This window comes from Chiloscyllium plagiosum, chromosome 20 (genome assembly GCF_004010195.1).
Source record: "Chiloscyllium plagiosum isolate BGI_BamShark_2017 chromosome 20, ASM401019v2, whole genome shotgun sequence".
Lineage (NCBI taxonomy): Eukaryota > Metazoa > Chordata > Chondrichthyes > Orectolobiformes > Hemiscylliidae > Chiloscyllium > Chiloscyllium plagiosum.
Genome location: NC_057729.1, coordinates 44,827,963 through 44,851,535, shown reverse-complemented (window position 1 = coordinate 44,851,535; position 23,573 = coordinate 44,827,963). Strand labels below are relative to the sequence as shown.

The 23,573-nt window shown below is 38.4% G+C and overlaps 1 protein-coding gene across 5 annotated transcripts in view; it reads right to left on the bottom strand.

The window, feature by feature from the left end:
• The window catches only part of LOC122560227 (eyes absent homolog 1-like), a 261,694-nt gene extending 242,873 nt beyond the window's left edge, over nt 1–18,821 (bottom strand). Inside the window, exon 1 of one of the 5 annotated variants that reach the window (XM_043710690.1) lies at nt 18,684–18,821. In XM_043710690.1, the coding sequence (XP_043566625.1) occupies nt 18,684–18,744 (61 nt within the window). In that variant the 5' untranslated portion in view covers nt 18,745–18,821. Of the gene's footprint in view, nt 1–13,908; nt 14,263–18,683 lie in introns of those variants that run through there. The other 4 variants (XM_043710684.1, XM_043710688.1, XM_043710685.1 and 1 more) reach the window with 4 other exon arrangements.
• Between the last annotated feature and the right edge of the window lie 4,752 nt (nt 18,822–23,573).

Here is a 23,573-nt window from a genome sequence, read left to right as displayed (position 1 = left end):
TCCAACAAAAAGCCACACAGTCAGAATGTTGACTGGCTTTCCAGCAAAACACAGCTGCTTTCAGTTAGAGGGATACTGCCGACATGAAAAAGTCTTTGGTAGCCCACTCTAATCAATTACATAAATTATGTCAATGATATCAATTGCATATGATGTACTCATGGAAATAGTTAACTCTCCTCTCTTTTCAAAAAGACATTGGCAATCAATTTGCATGAAGACAATGACTTCTTAAGACCACAGCGTAACTCTGTAAATGCTGTATCATTTTTGTTGTATTCATCGCAATTGCAACATAACATCACAATTCATAACTTGCTACTAATAATTTTGGATTTCTGTTCCTTCAATCCATAAAATCATTTTGTTGTATTGATGTAGGATGCTTTTACCATACAACAGTCATTATAGTTCTAAAGAACTGAATTGGTTGCAAAACATTTTGGGACATCTTGAAGCCATGAAACAGACAGCAGAAATGAAAGTTCTCTCTAATGTCATGAATCTTCTATGTCTCTGAAAGGGCTATGTATGTAGTCAGGTTCTGCTGCTTTCATCATATCCTTTTAATTATTTTTCAAATATTTAACTACTTCCTTTTTATAAGATTGTGTAGATTCTCCTCCCTGAGAATTTCTAGTCGGCAATTCTATAACCTTACAAACCTTTACATTAAATAATACCCTCCTTCCTTCTTCCTGCAACAATTTGACGTTGATTAACACTAAATAATGAAAGTATTTCCACTTCTTAGCTTATCAACATACCTCATAATTCTAACATTGTGTCAGTTTTTTTCTCATTCTAGTGAAAAGATGCCAGGTTTCATAATTAAAATATTTTGCCCCTTATATCTTTTCACACCTTATTTGCTGTGGCAGCTGTAGTTCAGCCGGTAGCACGTCTCCCTTTGTGCTTAGAAGTTCAAGTCGCAGTCTCGGAATTCAATACAAAAACTAAGGTATTACTGAAGGGTGTAATATGTTGTCTTTTGAGTGAGGTTTGGCCCCATCTCAGGTAGGTCAGGCAGCATCCAGGGAACAGGAGAATCGACGTTTCGGGCATAAGCCCTTCTTCAGGAATGAAGAAGGGCTTATGCCCGAAACGTCGATTCTCCTGTTCCCTGGATGCTGCCTGACCTGCTGCGCTTTTCCAGCAACACATTTTCAGCTCTGATCTCCAGCATCTGCAGACCTCACTTTCTCCTCCCATCTCAGGTAGACAAAATCAAATCCATGGCAATGTTTCAAAAAATTGGGAGCTATGGTTGGTGACTCAGCCGACATTTATCCCTCAATCAATATCATAATCTAATCATTGTAATTTTGATGTTTATGGCAGCTTTTTTCTTCTTTCATGGGACGTGACTGCTACTGGTAAGGGCAGAAATTATTGCCCATCCATCACTGCTCTTGAAACTGAGCAGCTTTATAGGTCATTGTTATTGGTCAGGAGTCACATTTAAGTCAGACTGGGTAAGAACAGCATTTTCTTTCCTTAAGGACACTAGTGAACAAGATGGGTTTTTTAACAGCTAATGGTCAGCTGAGACCAGCTTTTGATTGCAGATTTTTATTAATTAAATTTAAATTGCATTAAATTTATGATGGGATTTGAACTCCTATCTCCACAGGGCAGCCCAGGTCTCTGGATTATCTGTCCAGCACATTACCCCTGTGGCACTACCTTTCTATTATTGGTTGCAACATTCAGAGGTTGTGAATTGTTCTATATGAATGTGAAGTTTTCTGATATCAGAGCGTCTCTTGCTATTGAACTGGCAGAGAAGGTCAGCACTGCTAATACCATTGATGTGCGCCTAAAGGCAGAAACCAGAGCCAACTCTGTCCATATGCACATGTCCAATGTCACTGACGCCCAAGGAACTCTGACTAATGTCACCCAGCTCCTTGCCTCATCTTACTCCACTTGGCATCCTCAGCGTCAGCTCTCCTGCTACCCGCACCGCTCAGTGACCCCCACCTCCCCCATTCCCCCAGCGATGCTCAGCAGCCCCCACCACACCCTCCCATACTCCCCACCCCCATCCCCCCATTCGGTGCACTGATTAGTATTTCCCTGTTTATTCTGCTCCAAACTGCTCACTGCCTCTCTCCCACTAGCCAGCTTCTTCCCTTGATCCCAGGGACAGTGAACAGCGCAGCAGCACAGCAGTGAACAGAGGTCAGTTCGTGTGAAGTCAGAAGTGGGGCAGTAAGCAAATGACAATCTCAGGATTTTATAGAGTCATAGATTCATACAGAAACAGACCCCTCAGTCCAACCAATCCATGCCAAACATAATGCCAAGCTAAACTAATCCCACCTGCCTGCTCCTGGCCCATATTCCTCCAAACCTTTCCTATTCATGTTCTCATTCAAATGTCTTTTCTAACTGTGCCCCCATCCACCGCTTCCTCAGGAAGTGCATTCCACACGCGAACCACCCTCTGTGTAAAACATTTGCCCCTCATGTCTGTTTTAAATCTTTCACCTTAAAATGTGCCCCAAAAATAATCTTAAAATCCCCCATCTGAGTGAAAAGACACATACCATTAGCCCTATCTACACCCTTCATAATTTTATAAACTTATAAAAGGACACTTCTCAACTTCCTACAATCAAGTGAAAAACGTCCCAGCCTAGCCAGCCTTGCTCTCTAACTTAAACCTTTCATACCCAGCAACATCCTGGTAAATATCTTCTGAACCCTTTCCAGCTTAATAATATCCTTAAAGCTTTTTTTTTGCTCCAATTCTTTAATAAAGGCAAAGTTGCTGCTGTGAGACATTACAGACACTGCTGCTGCATGTGCAGTGAGTACTCTCCTGCAGTTGCAGTGACAATAACTGCAGCATTTTTGACCTTAACATCCTTTCTGAGTAGGGCACTCATCACAAATTATAACTGCAATCTAGCATTAACCCGCCTAATTTAAAAGTTTTGTGTGTCTGAACTCACCAAGCCTCACTAATCTTCTGCTCCTTCTAAAGTATGCTGAATGCTTCCCTTTCTTTTTGTTTCTCCTAAAATGTTCCATTACACATTTTCCTTCAATAAATTTCATCTGTCATTAATCTCCCCATTCTATCTTATTTATGTCCTCCTTACAGCACTTGCATTCCTTTGCTTCTGCAGATTTTGATTTTGTGCCACATATCCAAATCTAGATGAGGACAAGTTAATGAACATTTTCAAGAATGGAAAGTTGTACGCATCCATTGAACATGAGTGGGTATTTTTCTGTCCTTTAACCAATGCTCGATTCAAAGGTTAATGACCTGAAACAACTCTGTTTTTCAATCATCAAATGCTGTCTGACTTGCTGATTATGTCTTTTTTTTAAAAACATTCATGCTGCTAACGACTTTTATTATCCAATGCCTTAATTATATCGACAAAGCACCACCTTATTAAACGCCTTTCAGAATGCATTTATACAACAGCTACCACATTTTTTCCCAGTAAAATGTGCTCTTGCCTCAAAGAACTCCATACATGATTTGAGGTCTCTTTATCCACTCAGAGGTTGTTTAAACATCTGTCAATCCTGATGAAAATGTGTCGGCCTGAAATGTTGGGTTGAATTTTCCTGCAACCTTTCCGCTCCCAATGTCAGGGCAAACAGTGCATCCTGTGCCTGCACAAATTTACTACTGATGATCTTCTAACTGGCTGTTTGTTCAATGACAGCAAGTGGATTCCTGGTGCTGCCTACCCAGATTGCGGGCCAAACACTCTGAAGTCTTAGTAGCATTGCTGGAGAGTTGGAAGTTGTTGAAGCAAATCGGAGATCTTGGAACACCTCCAGCAAAGTAGATTTAAAGTAAAACACTTAAAGCATCGAGGAACAGAATGGAAACCCTCAGGGAATATTGATGGTGCCACTGGGCTGCCTTTTTTGCCCACAGGCCATCTTTGCCTTATGGTGCTCCCTGGGTCCCTTCAGTTTGATGTAACTGATGAAACTGGTGGCCTCACTGTGCAACAGGAGGCTGTTCTGCCATTGGTAAAATAATAGGAGAAAGTGAGGCCTGCAAATGCTGGAGACCAGAGTCGAGAGTGTGTTGCTGGAAAAGCACAGCACATCAGGCAGCATCCGAGGAGCAGAAGAATTGACGTTTCGGGCATAAGCACTTCATCAGGAAAATGATGGCCACTCTATAAAATCACTCATGAAAGGGCCTAGGAGCATGCAAATTTTCTGCCTGCTGACATGGAATGGGCAAAAATCTACCTCACAGCCTGCCACTGGATAAGATCCACAGCAGAGGGACAGTCATCCCAACATGACTCTCTGTTATGTTATTGTCTCCCAGTACATTATATGTTGTTGGCGGTGGTGAATTTGGCATATTAACTCTGTTTCTCTCTCTACATACACTTCTAGACCTGTTGAGTAGTTTGCTGCATTTTTCTGTTTTTAGTTTACTCTCTGCAACTCCATAGTGGCTGCCCTTAACTTAGAGTTCCTTCTAATTGTGTACTAATTTCATTTCATATCAAGGCACCTGGAGAAATGGCAAGCCATGAGGCAAATCCACTGCCCACTCAGCATTCAACCTATTAACTTAAAAGCACTTTTGTGAGCCATTTTATGGAACCGCCAACACTTTGACCGGTGTTAAACAGACCTGTTTACAGTTGTCCTGAAACTCAAACTAAAATAATTTGCAAACCTATAGACTGTAAATTGGCTTTTGACTCTGATAGTATTTTGGGAAGAATGACTTGCACAGGTTTGCTTGTAATTCATGTTCCAGAATTGGCATCATCATTAGCCTGTAGAACAGAGTGGTGTGTTGACCAGTGAAGGAAATTCTAATTGCCAGCTATTGCATACCTAAATGTGAATCATATGTAACTACTAAGTCAAGTTAATGTAAGCAATTTAATACCCGTTTGCTTATAACCTTTAGTAATGAACTGCTGTTATAATTATATGAAATTGTTCTCAATAAATATCGAGGACCCAAATTTGCTGGGGAAATAATGTACTCATTGTTGTTATTAGTGTGCAGAGAAGATGCAGCAATTTATTCCACTCTGTTGTCAGTCTCAAAAACTCCAGAGCACTCTGTTGACCTACCTGTGATTTCAAGAAATTATTACACTGTTAGAATTGATTACATTCTCCACATAACATTAGGGCTTGTATATACTGTAATGGTTTAAATATCCCTCAGCTTTGAAATTTATGTTTCTAAAAAGCCACTCAATTTCAGAGACCCAGAAAAGGAACAACAAAGACCATCACTTCTGCAGGTAGTAAATTGTTTCTGGGAGTCTTCAAAGCTCATTTTTCTTACTTTTTATTCTCTGCTTTTTTCACTAAATTAAACAATTGTTTTCTATCTTTATGTTATTCTTTGTAACTGATTTGATTCCAATAATGAGTTTGAGTATTTCCATCTTAAGTATTCCTTGATTTCTTTCTCTGTCCTTAAGTGTTATTAGTTAAGCAGATAGACTGTTGCTCCTATTGTTTACCAAGGTCCCAGATGCCCCATTGACCTTGCTGCACCATTACCAGCTCACACTTCCAGTCATTTGCTACACAAACAGTTTTTCCAGCTGAAGTGTGCAGGAAAGGATCTAACAAACTGGGCCCATTACAAGAAGCGTCACTCCAGCAAATTCTAGGTCAACATTATCACATTAAAACTACTTGCATCAATATGATTTCAATTCCTTTAAATCCTTAGCATATACATATGATAAATGTAGCTTCTGTACAATAGTCCAATGCTCTAACAAAGATGGGTTTAAGTTATTGAATGCTTATTATGCAAAAAGCTTCCCTTGTAATTCAATCTAACTACACTATTTAAAGGTTCAAGCTCTGTACAGAGCAGCAGCACAACTAATTAAATAAGACCCTTATTGTTGTTACTGAGTGCATCTAAGGCCTACCTCATGTGGTTTTGGAAAACTAACTTCATTTTTAGCGCATGCGTATATAAATTAACTCAGTGCTCACAATTCTAGTTAATGGAATTTTCAGACAAAGATATAAAAACATCAATATCTATAAACAGAGTAGCGAGCCTAACAGATGGTCAGAAATCATGCTGTCACAGATGATGCCAATTTGGAAGTTCAAGAGTTCCCAAGACATCTTCAAACCACCTACAACTACTACTTAACTTCTGACAGAAAATGGGAGTCTGTCCTTAATACAGGGTGCAATTTTCTACCTGCTGGCAGATACTTATTAAACATGAAGTGCTGTCACCCATCCCTGTTCCCCTAGTAAACATTAAGTGCCTGTCACTCACTCCTATACGCTGAATAAATCCATCAGGCACTCCTACATACTTATGCTCAAAAACCATCTTGCACCTAATGTTAGACATTCACCATGAGTCATCCAATCCTATGTACATAATAAGTACTAATTACCCACATCTATATACTCGATAGATGTATTTAAAATGCTCTCATACCAATATTAAATGGCCATCATGCATTTCAATATAAGTAGATTCAGCATCTATCTTATAAATTCAATTCCAGTCTGTACATATGTAAAAGTCAAATTTTTGAGACCTAATTTTTAGGCAAAACATTAGAGGTGTATTTTTACATGGCTAATGTTTGTCAGGGATTTACATTCAACTGAAAGATAATGGAAAGAGTCAACACTGAGATGTATAAAAACACTGGATCAGGACTCTCAAAATTTGGGTACATGTCCATGAACTGTCAAAAACTGTAGAACTTATACAAGAAGAGGCAGGGAACAGAGGGATAGGGGCTGCATAAATATAAATAGTTTTTAGTTTCGATAGGAGTCATGTGTTTGTGCAGTCTTGGTGGACCGAAGGGCCTGTTCCTGTGCTACTCCTTGTTCTTAATTGGTCCTTTGCACCCCAGATAGCTAACCCGTCACTGCGAAGATTCTCTTCTCCAGTCCCACGAACGTTGAGCTGGACATGGAGCATCCAGACTTTCACGCAGTACAGCACTCAGTTCCAGATCGATCCCATGTTTACTGTACTCATTAGCGAATGTAGTAACCCATTAACATGGCGCTCTCACCAAAATTCCTTGGAGACATTAAACTTGTGCCCACTTCCTGATACTTCTGTACTACTGCAGAAACATCTGTACATAAATTGAGGTACATGAAAAAATAAGGATTTTCTTTGGCCAGAACTAAGAGGTGAACTTTGACACAAGAATAACTATTATTCAAGTATATTTAGTAAAAATGTTTCTGAGCTGGAGTTTAAGTAACAAATCAGTCCCTGGAGTTAATGTTTGTGCAGTTACCTTTGGTACAACTCAGCATCTGTGAGCAACTAGAACCTGTGCTCCTGATGTCTGTCAGCAGAAACATCATAACATCTGATACACATAATGTTGCTATATAGTTTACTAATGTTAATATCAAACCAAAACAATAAATAGCAGAACTATAAATTTTGAATATTGAGATGAAGGCTGCTTTTTCAGTGCTTGACTTATTGTATTTTACCACTGTATAGCCATTGTTTGAAATCAAAATACTGCAGATACTGGAAATCTGAAATAAAATCAAAAACTGGTCATGCAGTTGGTCATGCAGCATCTGTGATGAAAAAAAGAGTTAAAATTTCAGGCCAATGACTCTTTAGGCCAGCTGCCTGACCAGCTGACTATTTCCACCAGTTTTAGGCTTTATTTATAACTTCAGCCTGTTTATCTGTATGCATTTATACACAACTCTAAGTGAGTTTTGCCTCTGCATTTACATAGAATAATCATATTGCATCAGGTCAATACTTTTACGCTCAATGTAAATATTACAGCATTTATTTTTAAATCTTAGGTTACATTTCAAAAATAACTTGGATGGGCACCTGAGGGAAATAAACCAGAGGGAGAATGTGAGGGAATGGTACAGATTGTATTGCTTTACTGAAAGCTGATTTGATCGGCCAGATGGCTTCCATCTGTGCTATGCTAACTCTGTCACCTATAGCTTACAGTATAGTAACTATTTATATTGATATATCTATGTAAAATATACCTGTCAATTTATTTGTAATTGTTGTATTTGATGACAGTATGACTGTCTGTGTATCAATTAAGTGCAATTTTGTCATACTTACCTGCATCGTAATCTGAGTTTATTTTTATTCAGTGTAAGTATCATTGCATTTTTGTCAGCTCATATGCACACATCGTCAATCCATCTACAGTGCAGCCAGTGGTATTTCATGTACATTCTATTGATGACTAATAGAATAACCCAATTAATTATTGCATAGTGACTGTCAATGTCTTGTCATTGTAATCGTAATTAGCATAAATTTTAATACTTTGCGTGTAACATTTAGTGTAGATGTTTAACATTTACTTTGTAAATTAAATATCTTTACATCCCATTTGGTGTATTTATGAAAAACACGGTAGTCAATGTGTTTCTGTGTAGTGTAATTATATTGCTGCATTTACATAGTAACTTTGTGACTGGTAACTGTAGCATGTGTTCCAGCCAACCAGTACTCTGTTTATACTGCCTGCATGAGCTTCTATCCAGGAACCAACTCTGTATATATGAAAGCATGTATAAAACCACATAAGTGTGAGCCTCTCAGCCTGTGATTAAAATTTAAATATTAATAGAAAACAAGTAACCTGTCTGTATAATTATGTGCAGTATGTCTGTTATGGCAACATAGGTTACACCACCCAATCTTTGAAATAATTCCCATTTTTAGTAATTCACCCAGATTTACTGCTGTTCATTGTATTAATATTTCAATCTATGCATCTTGAAATGGAAAGAAATTGTATGCAATAGAAATCCTTTCAAAACATCAAACCATTCACTTTTGCAATAACTAATTGATCCACTGACAAAAATATTACCCAAAGCCTTGAGCAAAATGAGTTCTCACTTTGATTATTGTACAGTAATAATATTTATAGGTAATTTGCAAATCAATGTATATTCACAAATATTCAATATGCCTTCTCCGAAACTCTTTTTATGCTCTAGTTCACCTATATGACTGATATCCAATGGTGCAACATCTTCTGTGACTGCGATCTTCTTCAATAATTCCAATATTATTTGCATCACAGTTTGTCTGCCTTAATTTCAAATAATATTTTATATTATATCTAGTGCTACTGATGGCATGTGAGAGGATGACATACCAATTTATTTCACTGCCATCTCCCTTAACCGACCCTAACTCTCTAAGTTGCCAGACTGTCCAACACTCAGTACTAAATTAGCCGAAATTCTGTCCAATTAAATTATTGTTTTAGACCCTGCAGCAAACTCTGCTCACTATCTGAGGGTGAACTTTGGTGCCATATTTGACCTCAGGATGAACTTTCAAATACATATTTGCACCATTACTCTGACCATGAACTTCAACCTCCATAATATAAAACCTTCTGTAAATGTGAGGTTATCCAAAATGTTGCTTCAGTGTCCTAATTTGCTGCAAAACCCATTTAACTATCACCTTTGCCCTTGATAATTTCCATTGTTCTTGGTTAAACAGTACCTCAATTTCAAAATTCTCATTATTTCTTTCAAATCCCTCTCTGGTTTAGCCTCCCCTAATTTACTAAACCCCTCTGAGACATCTGCCCTCTTAAAAATCTTCAATTTCTATCCCTCTACCTTTGATGGCCATGCCTTCAGCTTTCAAAGGCTGAAGCTCCTGCCTTTTTTCCTTAAGACACTCCTTAAAACATACCTCATTCACCCAGCTGTTGGCCATGAGACCTAATATCACCTTGTGTGGCACCATGCCATATCATGTATTATAATGGCTCTGTGATTGTTGCATTACTTCGTGGTTCCTTAAAGATATAGTGAGACAATTAAATGCAAAAATGATTTAACAGCTTGGTTGAACATCACGACATACTTAAATCTTCATCGTTTGGGAAGCCACATCTTAATCAATTCTATTGATAAATGATCAATAATCCTCATAATAAGCAGAGAGCCCCGGAACATTACACAGAACATGAAAATGTTCTGTCGCCCTTGCAACTCTTACCAGAAGATTTTAAAAGGCTGTCCAAATCCTCGTGGCCATAACTTACACAAAATATCCAAAGGATGTATAAAGTTTAGATTGTCTATCTAACTTCAGTGATGCATGGATTTTCCAAAATGTGAAGCAAAATTTGCGTATAACTTTCGTAAAAATAACAAAGAAGGTATCAGTAAAAAATGTACCAATATAACAGCACATGGAATGTTTGTACCTGGCAGTTCTAGATCATGAGAGGAAGCCATAAAAGAAACCATATTGTAATTTATTTGTTGTATTACTCCCTGATATTCACAGAAAACAGTATATTCAAATTGGCTTGTTCATGTAATTCTGCGACTATGCATACTGCGGTGTCCTGCACTGTAATTATTTGTTCGGGTGTCGTAACTGAAGTAATTGCACAATAAGATTTTATTTCATGGAAATTGAGATCACAAATGGGTGTTAAAGTACACTATCACTTTAAACCACATTTACTTTATAAGACAAATGTTGAAATTGCAACTGTGCTTTTAATTCCAAAACTCACAGCATCTGCAGTGCAACATCCAGCATTGTGTCAAACGGTTCTAAAACAAGGATCATCAAGAGTCAATAATGGAGTTGAGGTTTCTAAGACTAACTCAGGAAATGGATTTAAGATTCTTACATATAGGCTTATCAAGGCTGCATTTTTTAAAAACCTCATTCCCCTTCATGAAATTTCGAACAAATATTCAGAATTGTTGGGCAGGATGAAGAAATGAAGATGATAAGGCTTGGTGCCGTCCATGAATACTATGTTTTTTTAGTTCAAAGCCATGGAGAAGACAAAAAAAAGTGTTGTACGTAAAACAGTCTGTCAGGTTATTTATTTATATCATCATCTTTGAGGCCACAGAACTAATTAATTTCTGTGTATATCATAACGGTATTAAAAATATCTCCACTTCTACATGTTTTGTGCCATTCCATTCTTTTGTTATTGTAAGTGTTGATTTCACTGCTGCTCATGAGTTTTTTTTTTGTAAAGAAATTGCCAAATGCAAAGTGATGTGAAATGCTCTGTTTTGTTCTTTTTATATTTTCCTACATTCTGAGACCGTGGCCTCATCAGGCAGCCAGCCACTACAGTTTCAGAAGAGCCCTGAAATAAGAGCACCACAGCTGACCCAGGGAATTTAAGCTCAGTACATTTGAGCCTTTCCACTGTCATTAAGACACCATTATAATTATTTGTCGCCTAAATCTAGTTTATCTCCATTCACCTGATTAGAAGAGGGTGTTGGTGAAAATCCATTAGGAGCACCATGATCAGTCAGGAAGGAAAGAAGAGCTCCTTTGTCTTGCTGAATTATCTGTATTTTGATTGTCCTCTGACTGAATCTTTCAGCTAAGGAGTGTAGCAAACAAACTAAAAGCCAAGGAGCTGAGCCCTAGTTTCTCAGAGTTTCCTCCTCTGTCAGCAGCTATGTGTTTGCCGAACATTTAAAGCCTTTCTGTTGGAAGTTTTGTATTTTAATGACCATCTTCCTCTATAGCTTAAATAATTTCTCTGTTTAAAACTCTTGTACTTCCACATCTGACTCCTATGTTAATGCCAAACTCTATGACAATGTAACACTTTCATTTAAATATATAGCAAACATATTTTGAAATAGCTTTTTCACAGCTAGGTTTCTTTATTTTCTGTTTGTGGTTTTAATCCCTACACCAGCTCACTTTTAGAACAATTCTTTGAAACCTTATAATTTCATTCTTCAAATCACATTATTGAAAAATCTTACATACTAATCAACGACTAGTAAGCAGTTTAAAATGGGGTTCGTTAAACATTGTGCAACAACTCACTTACAACTGCCTGTTATTTTCCTTTTTCCCACACTGTCTCCCATTTTTTAAGGATCTTTAAAATGTAAATTCAATGCAAATCAGAAATTTTTTTTGCAATGTTTTTAGCTTCTGAAATTTCAACAAATGCTCATTGTTTCCTTGACTTTTTATAACTCTGAACCTCATGTTTATGACATAAAACATCCATGCTTGTAAGAGACTGAATACTGAATGTTTCTTTCGAATGCAAATAATACATGTGCAAACAAACTAATCAGATAATTAAACAATTTTTTTTTGGTTAAACTGAACTTAGATTTTATTCCTAAACAACTTTGAGTTTGAGCATTTGGTATAAACATTTTCATCAGCCCATCTGTAATACAGTCTGGCTACTTACACAGGTTCCCAACACCAAAAGGGCATATTTAAACATTGTTCATGTCAGTCATTCTTGCAAATAACCCAGAATGACAGATCACAGATTGTCTAAAATATACCATTTCAACAGTATCATTTCAGATTCAATATCTCAGCATAGCTCACTTCCTCCATATTAAACAAGTGCCTCCTTCATGATGTTTCTTTAACTCCTCATTCCAGGTTCTTTTTCATTCAACGCTAATTAAATTTTAAACAGCTTGATAGCTGACGTCCATTCAACATTTTTGATGTTTCGCAAATCTTTTTGACCCAAAATTAAAAGACTGGAATGCATAAAACAATTTGCAAGGATCATTTTAAGACGTACTCTGCCTGTTTAGTTTGAACCATTATATATTATTTTAAAATTATAAACTTGTTTAGATTGAAGATTCAACTATTAGCATTTCTGCAAATCTACTTGTTTCAGTAAGGATATTTGGATACACTCCATTTCAAACTATACACTACATACAAATTGTACACTATGTTGCTGTATTTAACATCTGTCATGATAAAAGTGCTCTTATCTCAGAGAACCCTCATTGCAAAAATTAAGTCTTGAAAAATTCTGCTACATTACAGCAAGTCTTATTATTGACAGGAAGAGAAGTTTTTATTTTAAAAAAACTTATGATAATTCTTAGAAACTTTCCAAAAAGTTGCAAGACTCAAATTTGACAAGAAAAAAATGCTGAAATAATTTGAGAAATATGTTTGTGATGAAGTCAGAAACCATACAACCTTGTATGTACGGGTAACAAAAACGTACCCGTCAGACCCACATGCACATTTCCACTGAAGTATTGTTTCTGATCTTTATGTGCAAACGTTGTTGGCTATTATTATTGTGTACGGTCACAGTAAGAAAACATATCAACTTATACGTATCATACCTACTCCTACAACCTCTATAGCTTCTTCGTATTTTCAAGAATGCAGATATGTCCTTACTTTCCTCGTGCGTATCACACACTTTTACAGCATTTATATTCTGCTCACATACAACGCCAATGAATACCTATACTCTTATGTAGTCCATACTCCTTCCCGTGCATGTTAATTCATTTATATGCCACACCTTTGTTATGCTGGTAACTTTTTCTCAAGTCTTTTCACTATTTATATCAAAAACTGCATCAAAACAGAAAAAAAACCTCAGCATCTCGGCATCCAAAATCAAATTGTTTTATCTGCAACTTTTTTTCTCATTTGTTTGCAAGGGATCTTTGCTCCCGTTCTCGCCAACCCGCTCTCGGCACGTTGAGTTGTTCATTTGTTTCAGCTTGTTATTCACACCATCGGTAAAGATTGTCGTAAATAAAAATACATTTCTCACTCTTGCTGCCGAGATCCCAACTGACTGCCTTTGTCGTTGACTGCGTGTGCATCGTTAATACTGGAAACATACCAGAACTTCAGAATAATACTGCTTCAGAATTCACACAACGGCAGCAGCTCTGTACCCGAGTACATTTGTAGCTTTCCTTGTAACATTGCTTTGAGGGGTGGGAATGCAGTTTACATGAATACACAAAGTTGTGGGCTGCGTTCACTTCGAAAAAGATTTTGTTTTCTTCCACGCTAAAACAACGTTTTGTTGATGACTTACGTGTAAAAACGCCAAAATGCAACAAGAGACAACAGTTAGGTTTACTCACCCGCTACCCAGGCCGATATTTCTGTGTCTCCAAGGCAGAAAGACTAACCCTGCAGCTGTTGGTATTCTGCAGAACTGTCGACAGCCTGAGAGTGGCTTTGCTGTTCCACACAATTTAACAGCGGCAGGAACACACTCACAGTTCCAGCACCGGTTGTTGTGTTGATGGATCCCTTTTGGGTTTCTTTCCTGATTCCTAATGGATTTGGCAACTCTACTTCTACTGTACTGTTCTCAAATGAAGATGATGGTCTCCATCTCCATGACATCTCACTTGTGCTTCAGGCTATGTGAAGTGCATTTTTAAAGAAGCTTCCTTGGCAGAGGAGTGTATGCACACTGTCTGACTGCCTGACTGACTGCTCCTGCTGTTGCTAGATGTTGCACACAGACGGCAAAAGCAGTGTCCCAAACGAGACTTGCACAGCTCTCTCCAGACCCAAGGGATGCAAGCTGACTTTCAGCAAAGCCAGAAATGTCTACGATTTGAAGCCATTGATAAATTCCACTGCGATCCCCTGCCTCTTTTCTCTCCCCCCCCCCCCAACCCCCTTTGCTCTTGATCAACCCCTGCTCAGACTTTGAATGCAGCTCAATTAGATATTATCTGTTGCGCTCAGACAATGGCAAAGCCGACAGCTGAATAGGAAAAGCCTCACCTTCTGTTTTCTTTACTTAATCAGACTGCTACTGGGTTTGTACTAATACTGATTAGGATTTTGGTTCTCCCCCAGCCCCACCCCTCACCTTCCCCCCGCCAACCCCATTTTAATGTTAAACGTTACGAGTCTTTGTAATAAATGTTTCAGGTATCCATTTTTGCTATCTATTTTGGAGGTTTGAAATGCCGTTTATTTTTAAAATAAATGTACAAGTCCTGGTACTTTGGCGCAACTTGCATCGAAAGTAAGCAAATCATAAAACTGTTAAGTGAGAAGCTAAGATGAAGGTTTAACTGCCTGGCAACGCCTTGCCTCAGGAAGAAGCACCCACTTTATGTGGTGGGAGAGCACCTTCAAAAGAGTTATTTTATCAACGGACCAAGGCTGTGATTTACAAAAAGAAAACACCAACCTTATACCACACACGCACATAAAAAAAGACATACTGGGACTTCAGAAAGGCGCAGTGATTTATTCCATTGGGTTTATTATTTTAGTAAATACTTTATAATAATTTGTTTGCAATATATCAGGACACCAAAGACTTCAGATGAATGAATTACAAGGTAGTTACAGAACAGTCTTTACAAAGGTCAATCATTTCTGTGTAAACGCCACAATCTCGTTTTGATGGACAGTCTAGACAAAAAAAGTACTTATTAAAATTGTCATTTTCTCAGAGACGTGTGTACTTTTACGTTAATTGCATTTTATAATTTTTAACAGCTGGAATTAACAACAAAAATATCAGTATAACCCCTGGATTGAGCTGACTTTGACAATTACACAACTCTGAAACAGGGCTTTTTTTTCTCTCTGTTTAACAGCTACATTGTTGGAGGGAGTAAAAGGCTGTTTCTTTTTGCTGGTAGATAGACAGATTGCTTCTGCAAAGAGCATCATGGGTTCCCTTATCGTCTTGCTTAAATGGAGCTATTTCATTTTTTTTACATGAAGGTACGTACACATTTTGTTTGGGGGGCTGGGGGGGAGGTTTGCATGGTTTGGAAGGTAAACTGTGAGGGAACCCTATCCCAAACTTCCTAAATCATTATGTTTATCTCAGTTGTAAATAATTGGTTATTTCCCAACCAGCATAACAGAGATTTATGTGCAATATTTACATTTTGAGGGTGGAGGGGGTCGGTGGGGGTGCAATAGCAATAAAAAGTTTTAAAGTTCGGTTGCAACATTATTTTGACTTGATAAATTAATATGAATTTTCAAAAGAACTTTGGTTATAAAATGGAATGAAAAGGGGTAAGAGAATAAATGTCCCTTACTTTACATGGCCGTTACCTTTAATAATCTAAAGGAAACGTGTTGAAGTCTGGGGTCTACATCTTGAAGCAGTCAACTTATTTATTTAATGAAAACACATTTGATGAAAATCATATATTTGGAATCAATCACAAATTTTGCAATCCAAGTCTTCGAAAGTGAGAACTGCCAGTGTGCGCCACTGGGCTGCGGATCTTTGCTCATAAGCCATGGATTTTTCCCTCCTTAAAATAAACGATAGCTCACAAATCTCCAGCACAGCAGGACTCCTCTTCTGCATTGCAATTTAACAAACCACTGCACTTCTACTAAGTGTTAAATGAAGCTATCACGGACTGTCCAAACGTTGGAGAAGGGACTGATTTCTCTCGAAATTTTAGGATCAGGTGGCCGGGTTTAATTCGGGAGTTTTGTTTTCAAAAAACAAACAAAAAAAAGGCTTTGTGCAGTTTGCCAACCAGGTGTAGGAATGCTGCTCCGTTTTGAAAGCTCTGATCAGATAGTCTTGCTCCAGAGATATCACCAGTTTTGAGATGGTGATTTGGTGACAAGTAACTTCCACTCGCCACAGTGATGCTATTTAATCACACTGAACGGTTTGTTTTTTTTTGGTATGGACAAAACGCTTGCCTGAAGAGGTCCTTTAACCAGAGCACTCCTCACACTTAACCAAAAGAAAAAGTCACTAATTTATTATATCCGTCAAGTATATATGAATGGTTCTTGGATATTTGTTTTACGATTAATTGTTATGCCAGATTTACCGACAACATTTTATTTTCAAAAGCTACGAAAAAGCCTGTTGTCTTAGTGAAGAGGCTGAAATTGAAACGATTTAGGGATGCCGGTGTTGGACTGAGGTGTACAAAGTTAAAAGTCACACAACACCAGATTATAGTCCAACAAGTTTAATTGGAAGCTAGTGTGCAGCTAGAATTAAACCTGTTGGATTATAACCTGGTGTTGTGTGATTTTTGAAATTGAAATGAATTGCAAGGTACAGTCGACAAAGCCGCCACCTGAAGTGCAGTGTCCTGCCCCATATCTGTCTCACATTCTCTCTCAGTGCAACTTGGCATTCAAGCTGCGGGGACCGCACTTAGCCCTATTTCTTAAAAGAAAAACAGACTCAGGTTTAATGAACTTATCGAATGCAGTGGGAAGCCAAGATGCAAAACAAGCAAACTCTAATTCTGGTGAGCTATCTCCAAATCTAAACATTCAACTATGCCCATATAAGAATCACAAAGCACTGCAAACGTTAACTCTATTTCTCACTCGGCAGACACTGCCAGACTTGCTGAGTTCCTTCGGCACTTTTTTTTATTTCAGATCTCCTGCATCTGCGGTATTTTGCTTTCATATGAATTTATATTCTTTCTTTCAAATGATGGTCTTCCTTTTTATTGTTGGTTTAAAATTTCGTTTTTTTTTAATTTTAAAAAACCGTTTTGTCCTATTCCCTGTTTAGTTGTCAGTCACTGACAGCATCCAGCGAAAAGTCCCACAATATCGAAGTATTTGGGGTTTTCATTTATGTTCTGAGCGACAATGAAAAGACATAAAAACCGAAAGAACTGCGGATGCTGTAAACCCGAAACGAAAACAAAAGCTGCTGGAAAAGCTCAGCAGGTCTGGCAGCATCTGTGGGGAGAAATCAAAGTAAACGTTTTGGGTCGGGTGATCCTTCCTCAAAACTGATGGTAGCTCGGAAAATGTCGGTATATATGAAAAGCCATAGCTCTATAGTAAGGTAACCATTCTTTAATGGTGGAAGGCAATTACTGCACAATCTGGGGTTACGAATGGTCCCCGGCTGCAGGTGGGATTAGCATTAATCTACAAGAACAGACCGCAGCTAAACAGCCTTCAATTCCTTGCCACGCCGAGCAGGGAGCGGTGCACCTGGTGATGGACTGTACAGAGTTCACTCTCTGCAGTTCCACCTGCGCCCTCTCCCGCACTGCCCAGCCTGGGTCCAAGGCTTCACTGGGAGATGCTGAATGGGAGGCCTACCGGGAAGGGAGAAGCGAGAGGCAGAGTGACTTCAGCGCTGGTCATGTGGACCTCAGTGTCTGGTTTCACAGCGGCACTGCAGAGGCTAAGGGAGCAGGCCAACTCTGGAGACTGCAGATGGTGCAAGGCGCAGGGTGACATGGGTTGTGGGGGGGGTGGTGGAATTGTGGAGGGGAGCGGAGAGATAATGCAGTTGTTGGTTTTTGTTTGATTTAGCATTTCGAGGAAACACATTACCAAAGAAGCTGTTTTTACAGTTGGAACTGTTGGTATCAACAGTATACATCACACATCAAACAGCATCTCTGTCTACAGTATTAGAATCTAACGCTGGGTATCTCCTCATGAATAATATTGAACACCGCAGCTTTGCATCTCTGAGATCACCTCTCTCTAATGTTCTCTCCACTGAACCATTCTTACAGTACAACAATGTCATAACAGTCAACTCTAGTGATTTGTCTTTAGAGTGTTATTTCATATCTAAAAGATTCGTTTTAAAGAAGGAAAACTTCAAGTGGAACATCATTTCGACTTTTTTCTTTGATGGGACTCTCTCTCAAACCAAAACACTCGGCAAAATGTTGAGCAGCCTGAACATGTAGACCCTAACTGAGTCGGGCAAGGCAGGAGTGTGCATTTGAAACCTTGCAGCAGTTTACCGTCTGCTCTGAAACCCGAGTCTTACCGAACAGCCCCGAGACTCTGCGTTCAGAATGCGCTGTGCCAGGGTCAAGTTCATCCAGGCAACCGAGGAAAGCATTCTCACGCACCCTAATCTAATCGAACAGTTTAGACATTAAATTTCGCCACTCACCTTGTTCAGTGTTGAAGAATACGGCTGAAAGTGGGCGGCTGGACGGCAGAAATAGCTCCATGATGAAGGCTCAGTGTTATCCCAAGTCCCAGTCAGGCACAGGCTGTGCACACCTAGATTTTAACTTGAGTCACTGACAGCCTATGAGGGCTAGAGCGGCCGCCTCCCATATAAGGGAAATCAGGGTAAAATGATCAGCCCTTTAGGCCTTCTCTCAGGAACAACAAGACAAGCGGAAATAATCCTCTGTTTTCAAATAAACCGAGCATTACCGAAAATGATCGAGATAAGATTACAGTCAAATCACACTGAATATTTATTAGACCCAATCCCCCGCAAGAGCATACTCCTTGCAGTTTCTCTGTTGTTTTCTTTCGTGGGCGCAATGAGTTCGCCACATCATAATTTTTGTGATTCACACTTTTATTAACGGGATTAATGAAGGTCAAGAAATCTGATGGGTTCCTAATTGCACACTCACTGAGGAGTGCAGGAAACGCGCTGGTTTAGCAATTTGATGCAGTTCATGTAGAAATGGGCCGCTGTTCCCATAGCAAATTAATTTGCTATTTTAAGGAAGGCGTTAATCACAAGTCGAATGGACACTGAGCAGACAGAGACATTTCAAACGTGTCTGCTAAGTGTTCCTATGCTAATACCGCACACTGCAATTTCCAGGCTGCCGAAGACACGGAGAAATACGAGCAAAGACTTGTTAAAGCCGTCTTTGAGAATGGGACAGTTCTGAAGCGCTGACAGATAGGTTACTGTTGCTTCGACGACCTTTACTTTCAGTGATCTTTGCTGTCAAAATTCAAATACCAATTCTCCAGAGTGCACTGAGAAATGGAGCAGCAATATTTGCGTGAAACCAGGAAAGTAGCGCTTTCCTTATAGGCCCTAAATTGAAACCGATCAACATGGGATTTTTTTTCACTGGAGCGTAGGAGGTTGAGAGGTGACCTCATAGACGTTTATAAGATAGTGACAGGTATAGATAAGAATTAATGGTTGTTGTCTTTTCCCTAAAACGGGGAATTTCAAAACCAGGAGTGACATTTTTAAGGTGAGAGGAGAGAAGCTTAAAAAAGACATAAGAGGCAAACTTTTTACACAGAGGGTGGTTCGCGTGGAATTAACTTCTTGAGAAATTGGTGGATGAGGGTACAATTACAATGTTTAAGAGACATTTGGATGGATACGTAATTAGGAGGGGTTTAGAGGGACATGGGCAGGAGCAAGCAGGTGGGACTAGTTTGGTTTGGGATTATGTTCAGCGTGGACTGGTTGGACCGAGAGGTCTGTTTCAGTGCTATATGACTCTATGAAAGGGATTAGTTTCCTGTGATAGTTCAATGCTCAACAAAATTGCACGAAATGCATTTATACACGATTTAATGAACTTGACAACTTATTTATTTTAACTAAGTTAATGACTGTGTTAAAATGGAACACAAAGGAACTGAACGCCATAGCACCAGGCAATGTAACTAGCAAAGGAAATTCAACTGTAAATGTGTATAAAGTAACAAAATCTCTATGCCAAAGGTTCTGATTTGTAGTGATTTTGTGTGATTTTTGATTGTGTCAGTCCATTCACTAATATTTTTATTGATACATTGACCTATTGACCTTGTGCATTTTAAACTGGTCCAGTTGTTTGAATCTTAACCACATTTGGCAAAAATAAAAAACTATAATAAAAACCTAAAGGTTTCAGATATTGTTATACTTCTGATGATTTCAGAGAATGCCATTAAATACTTACTTTATTAGCTTCTTAGCAAGTGTCGATTGCAAACCAATATAACAGATGTCATTGTCATCCCACAGATGAACTTGACATGGAAAACAGAGACTTAATTGGAGTGTCTCTTTCCTTAACCTGGCGAATGCTGAAACCCTGTATATTTTACCAAGTGGTGCAGCATGAGACATACGGGTGAACATACAAATAAGGAGCAGAAGTAGGCTATTCAGTTTGTTGGTCTGCGCCACCATTCGATAGGGCCATGGATGATCTGATTCTGACTTTAACTCCACATTCTCACCTTCTCCACATTCTCTCTGACTTCCTTGTTTGAAACAATCTACCTAGTTCTTCCATATAAATATCAATTGTTCTCTAGGGAAGATAGTTCCAATGACTTAGAACATTCTGAGAGAAAGAAATCCTCCTTCTCTCTATTGTAACCATACCGGTGTCCCCTAGGACCAGCCTCTCTCACATTGAGAAACATCCTGTTGGCATCCTGCCTGTCAAGTCCCTTTAGGTTCTTAATGTCTCAATAAGATCACCTTGTATTTTCCAATAGCTATAGGCCCAACTAGACCAAGCTTCTCTTACAGAATAACAACCTGCCTCTATCCTTGGTATCAGTTGCATTTCTGAACTGCTTATAATGCATTTATATCCTTTCTGAAATAAGGAGACAGAAACTGTACACAATACTCCAAATCTAGTCTCTAGCCTTTGGAGTGGCATGGTGGATCAGTGGTTAGCACTGCTACTTCACAGCACCAGAGACCCAGGTTCAATTCCCAACTCAGGCGACTGTCTGTGTGGAGTGTGCACATTCTCACTGTGTTTGTGTGGTTTTCCTCTGGGTGCTCCAGAATCCCAAGATATACAGGTCAGATGAATTGGCTGTGTTAAACTGCCCATAATGTTAGGTGCATTAGTCAGGCTAAATATAGGGGAATGGGTCTGGGTGGGTTACTCTTCGGAGGGTCAGTGTGGGCTTGTTGGGCCAAATGGCCTGTTTCCGTAGTGTAGGGAGTTCAATCTAAACAACACATCATTGAACTGTGGCAAACCATCCCTAACTTTATATTTCATTCCACTTGCAATAAACAATATTCAATTTTGTATTTTTAATTTTTAAGTATGTATGTGCATATTAACATCACATGATCCATTTGCCAGGGCAACTATATCCCCCGTGTCTCAGAGTTCTGCAATTTCTGTCTATTCTTGCTTTTTATATCTCAATTTCTTTCCCCCTAGTCTTCCTGCAAAAGTGGTCAGGTTCCCATTTATTCACATTGATTTTTGCTTTTCTAAATTCAGCACATCTGCAGGTTACCTTTATCCGTATTGCTTGTTGCTTGAGTCATTTCCCTTGATTTTCATCAATCACCATGTAATGGAAACACAAATACCCATATAACTGTGCCATAAATTAGGCTATGAAATTGAATTCTACCAGGTTCAAAATATGTCCCATCTCTAGAATTAGGCACATGGCACAATTCTGTCTTCTATAGAAAATTATTTGATATGTACTGATGCCTCCACAAACACAATTCCCTTTAGCTCAGATAACATAGTAATTCTGCAACAAAAGATCAAAAAAATTTTTAAAAGAATTGCTGGCTTTTTATTGCACATATCAAACCTCTTTGCATTGGATGAATGCAAGTTCCTTAAACTGCTCTGAAAATTAAATAATGGTATCTTATAGTAACAATGTTGATTGAATGATGGCTCCTAGTGTAACAATATCAACTGAATGAAGGTCCCTACAATAATCATCTCAACTGAAGGATGCCTTCTACAGTAACAAATTCAAAAGAATGGAAGCCCTTACAATAACAGTTTAAATTGACTGTGAATTTTATTTAAACAACATTAAAGTGTTAAGGAGAAGAAGAAAGAAGCTCAGCCATCCTTCAACCATCTTCTGAGTGAAGGTCAAAGTGTTTACTATTTAAAGGAGCTGTAACCTGAGCTGTACAGGGCTGCAGTCTTACAGCTAAGGGTATGTGGGACCTCTACAAGAAACAGAATCAGCACTGACATTCCCATGTTAATGTAGCAAGTCTACAGGCTGTCAGTGCTAGTAACTTTACCATGTGGCAGCAAACATCGTTACCTCGTCATAAGTGAATCAAATCATAATTTGGAAAACACCATGTTTGCACATTTAAACAGGAAAAAAAATCAGACAAAAAAAAGAGTGGTTGCCCGTTGGTGCATGCAAAGGATCTCTAATAACAATCGAGCAGCAAGCTGAATGCAGCAGTTGAGTTTTGAAGAAAGATGTGCATTTATATACAGTAATTGGATGAGTTATAAAGTTGGACCCTAATGGAACTCAAATGTCTATGAATAAATAGGTTGAATGTAATATTCAAACATAATCCTAATACGTTTCATATTGTATTCAAGGCGTGATAGTTAGCAATGTACTGAGTATTAAGACAACTAATGCATCGTATTCAAATTGGCTTGAGAATGCATTACTAGGACAGATTAGTAACTAGTACACCGAGCACAGTTTTAGTACAAACTAAATTCCACACAAGTAGTATATGATGTGAACAAATCAATGAAAAAGCTATTGTGAAATCAACAATACTCTAACATCTAAACAAGTCACCTTTTTTTTCATACAAGCACATTAGGGCATGAACATAAATATGAACTTTTTTTTAGTTACTTGAGAATGTATGTAAGGTAAAAACTATATTTTGCACTTGTTAACATTTTGGGTATTTTTCTAACCTTCCCATTCAGGATTATTTTGACTTTCTTACCATAGACAATAATCTGAGACTCTGACACAGAGTGAGTACAGACATGCTACACAGCCTAGTGGACCAGTTACACCAAAAAAGAATAAATGTTGTGTGATATAAATTCTAGGAATGTTCTTTTCCTTCCTCTGAGGAATATCAAACTGACAATCGCTACTGATTACTTTCTTGCCACTTCTGTCTAATGGATTTTCCAATTTTCTTGGCTTTAAAAATTCCTATTGAATACTAGGAAAGAGTTACTAGGTCTTCCTGAATTTTGAATGCCTGACCCACAAAATATAAAAAGGAATCTGTCAGTTAAATTTTTTAAAAATTAATCGCATTATTCAAAACTCCTCCCTTTTAAGA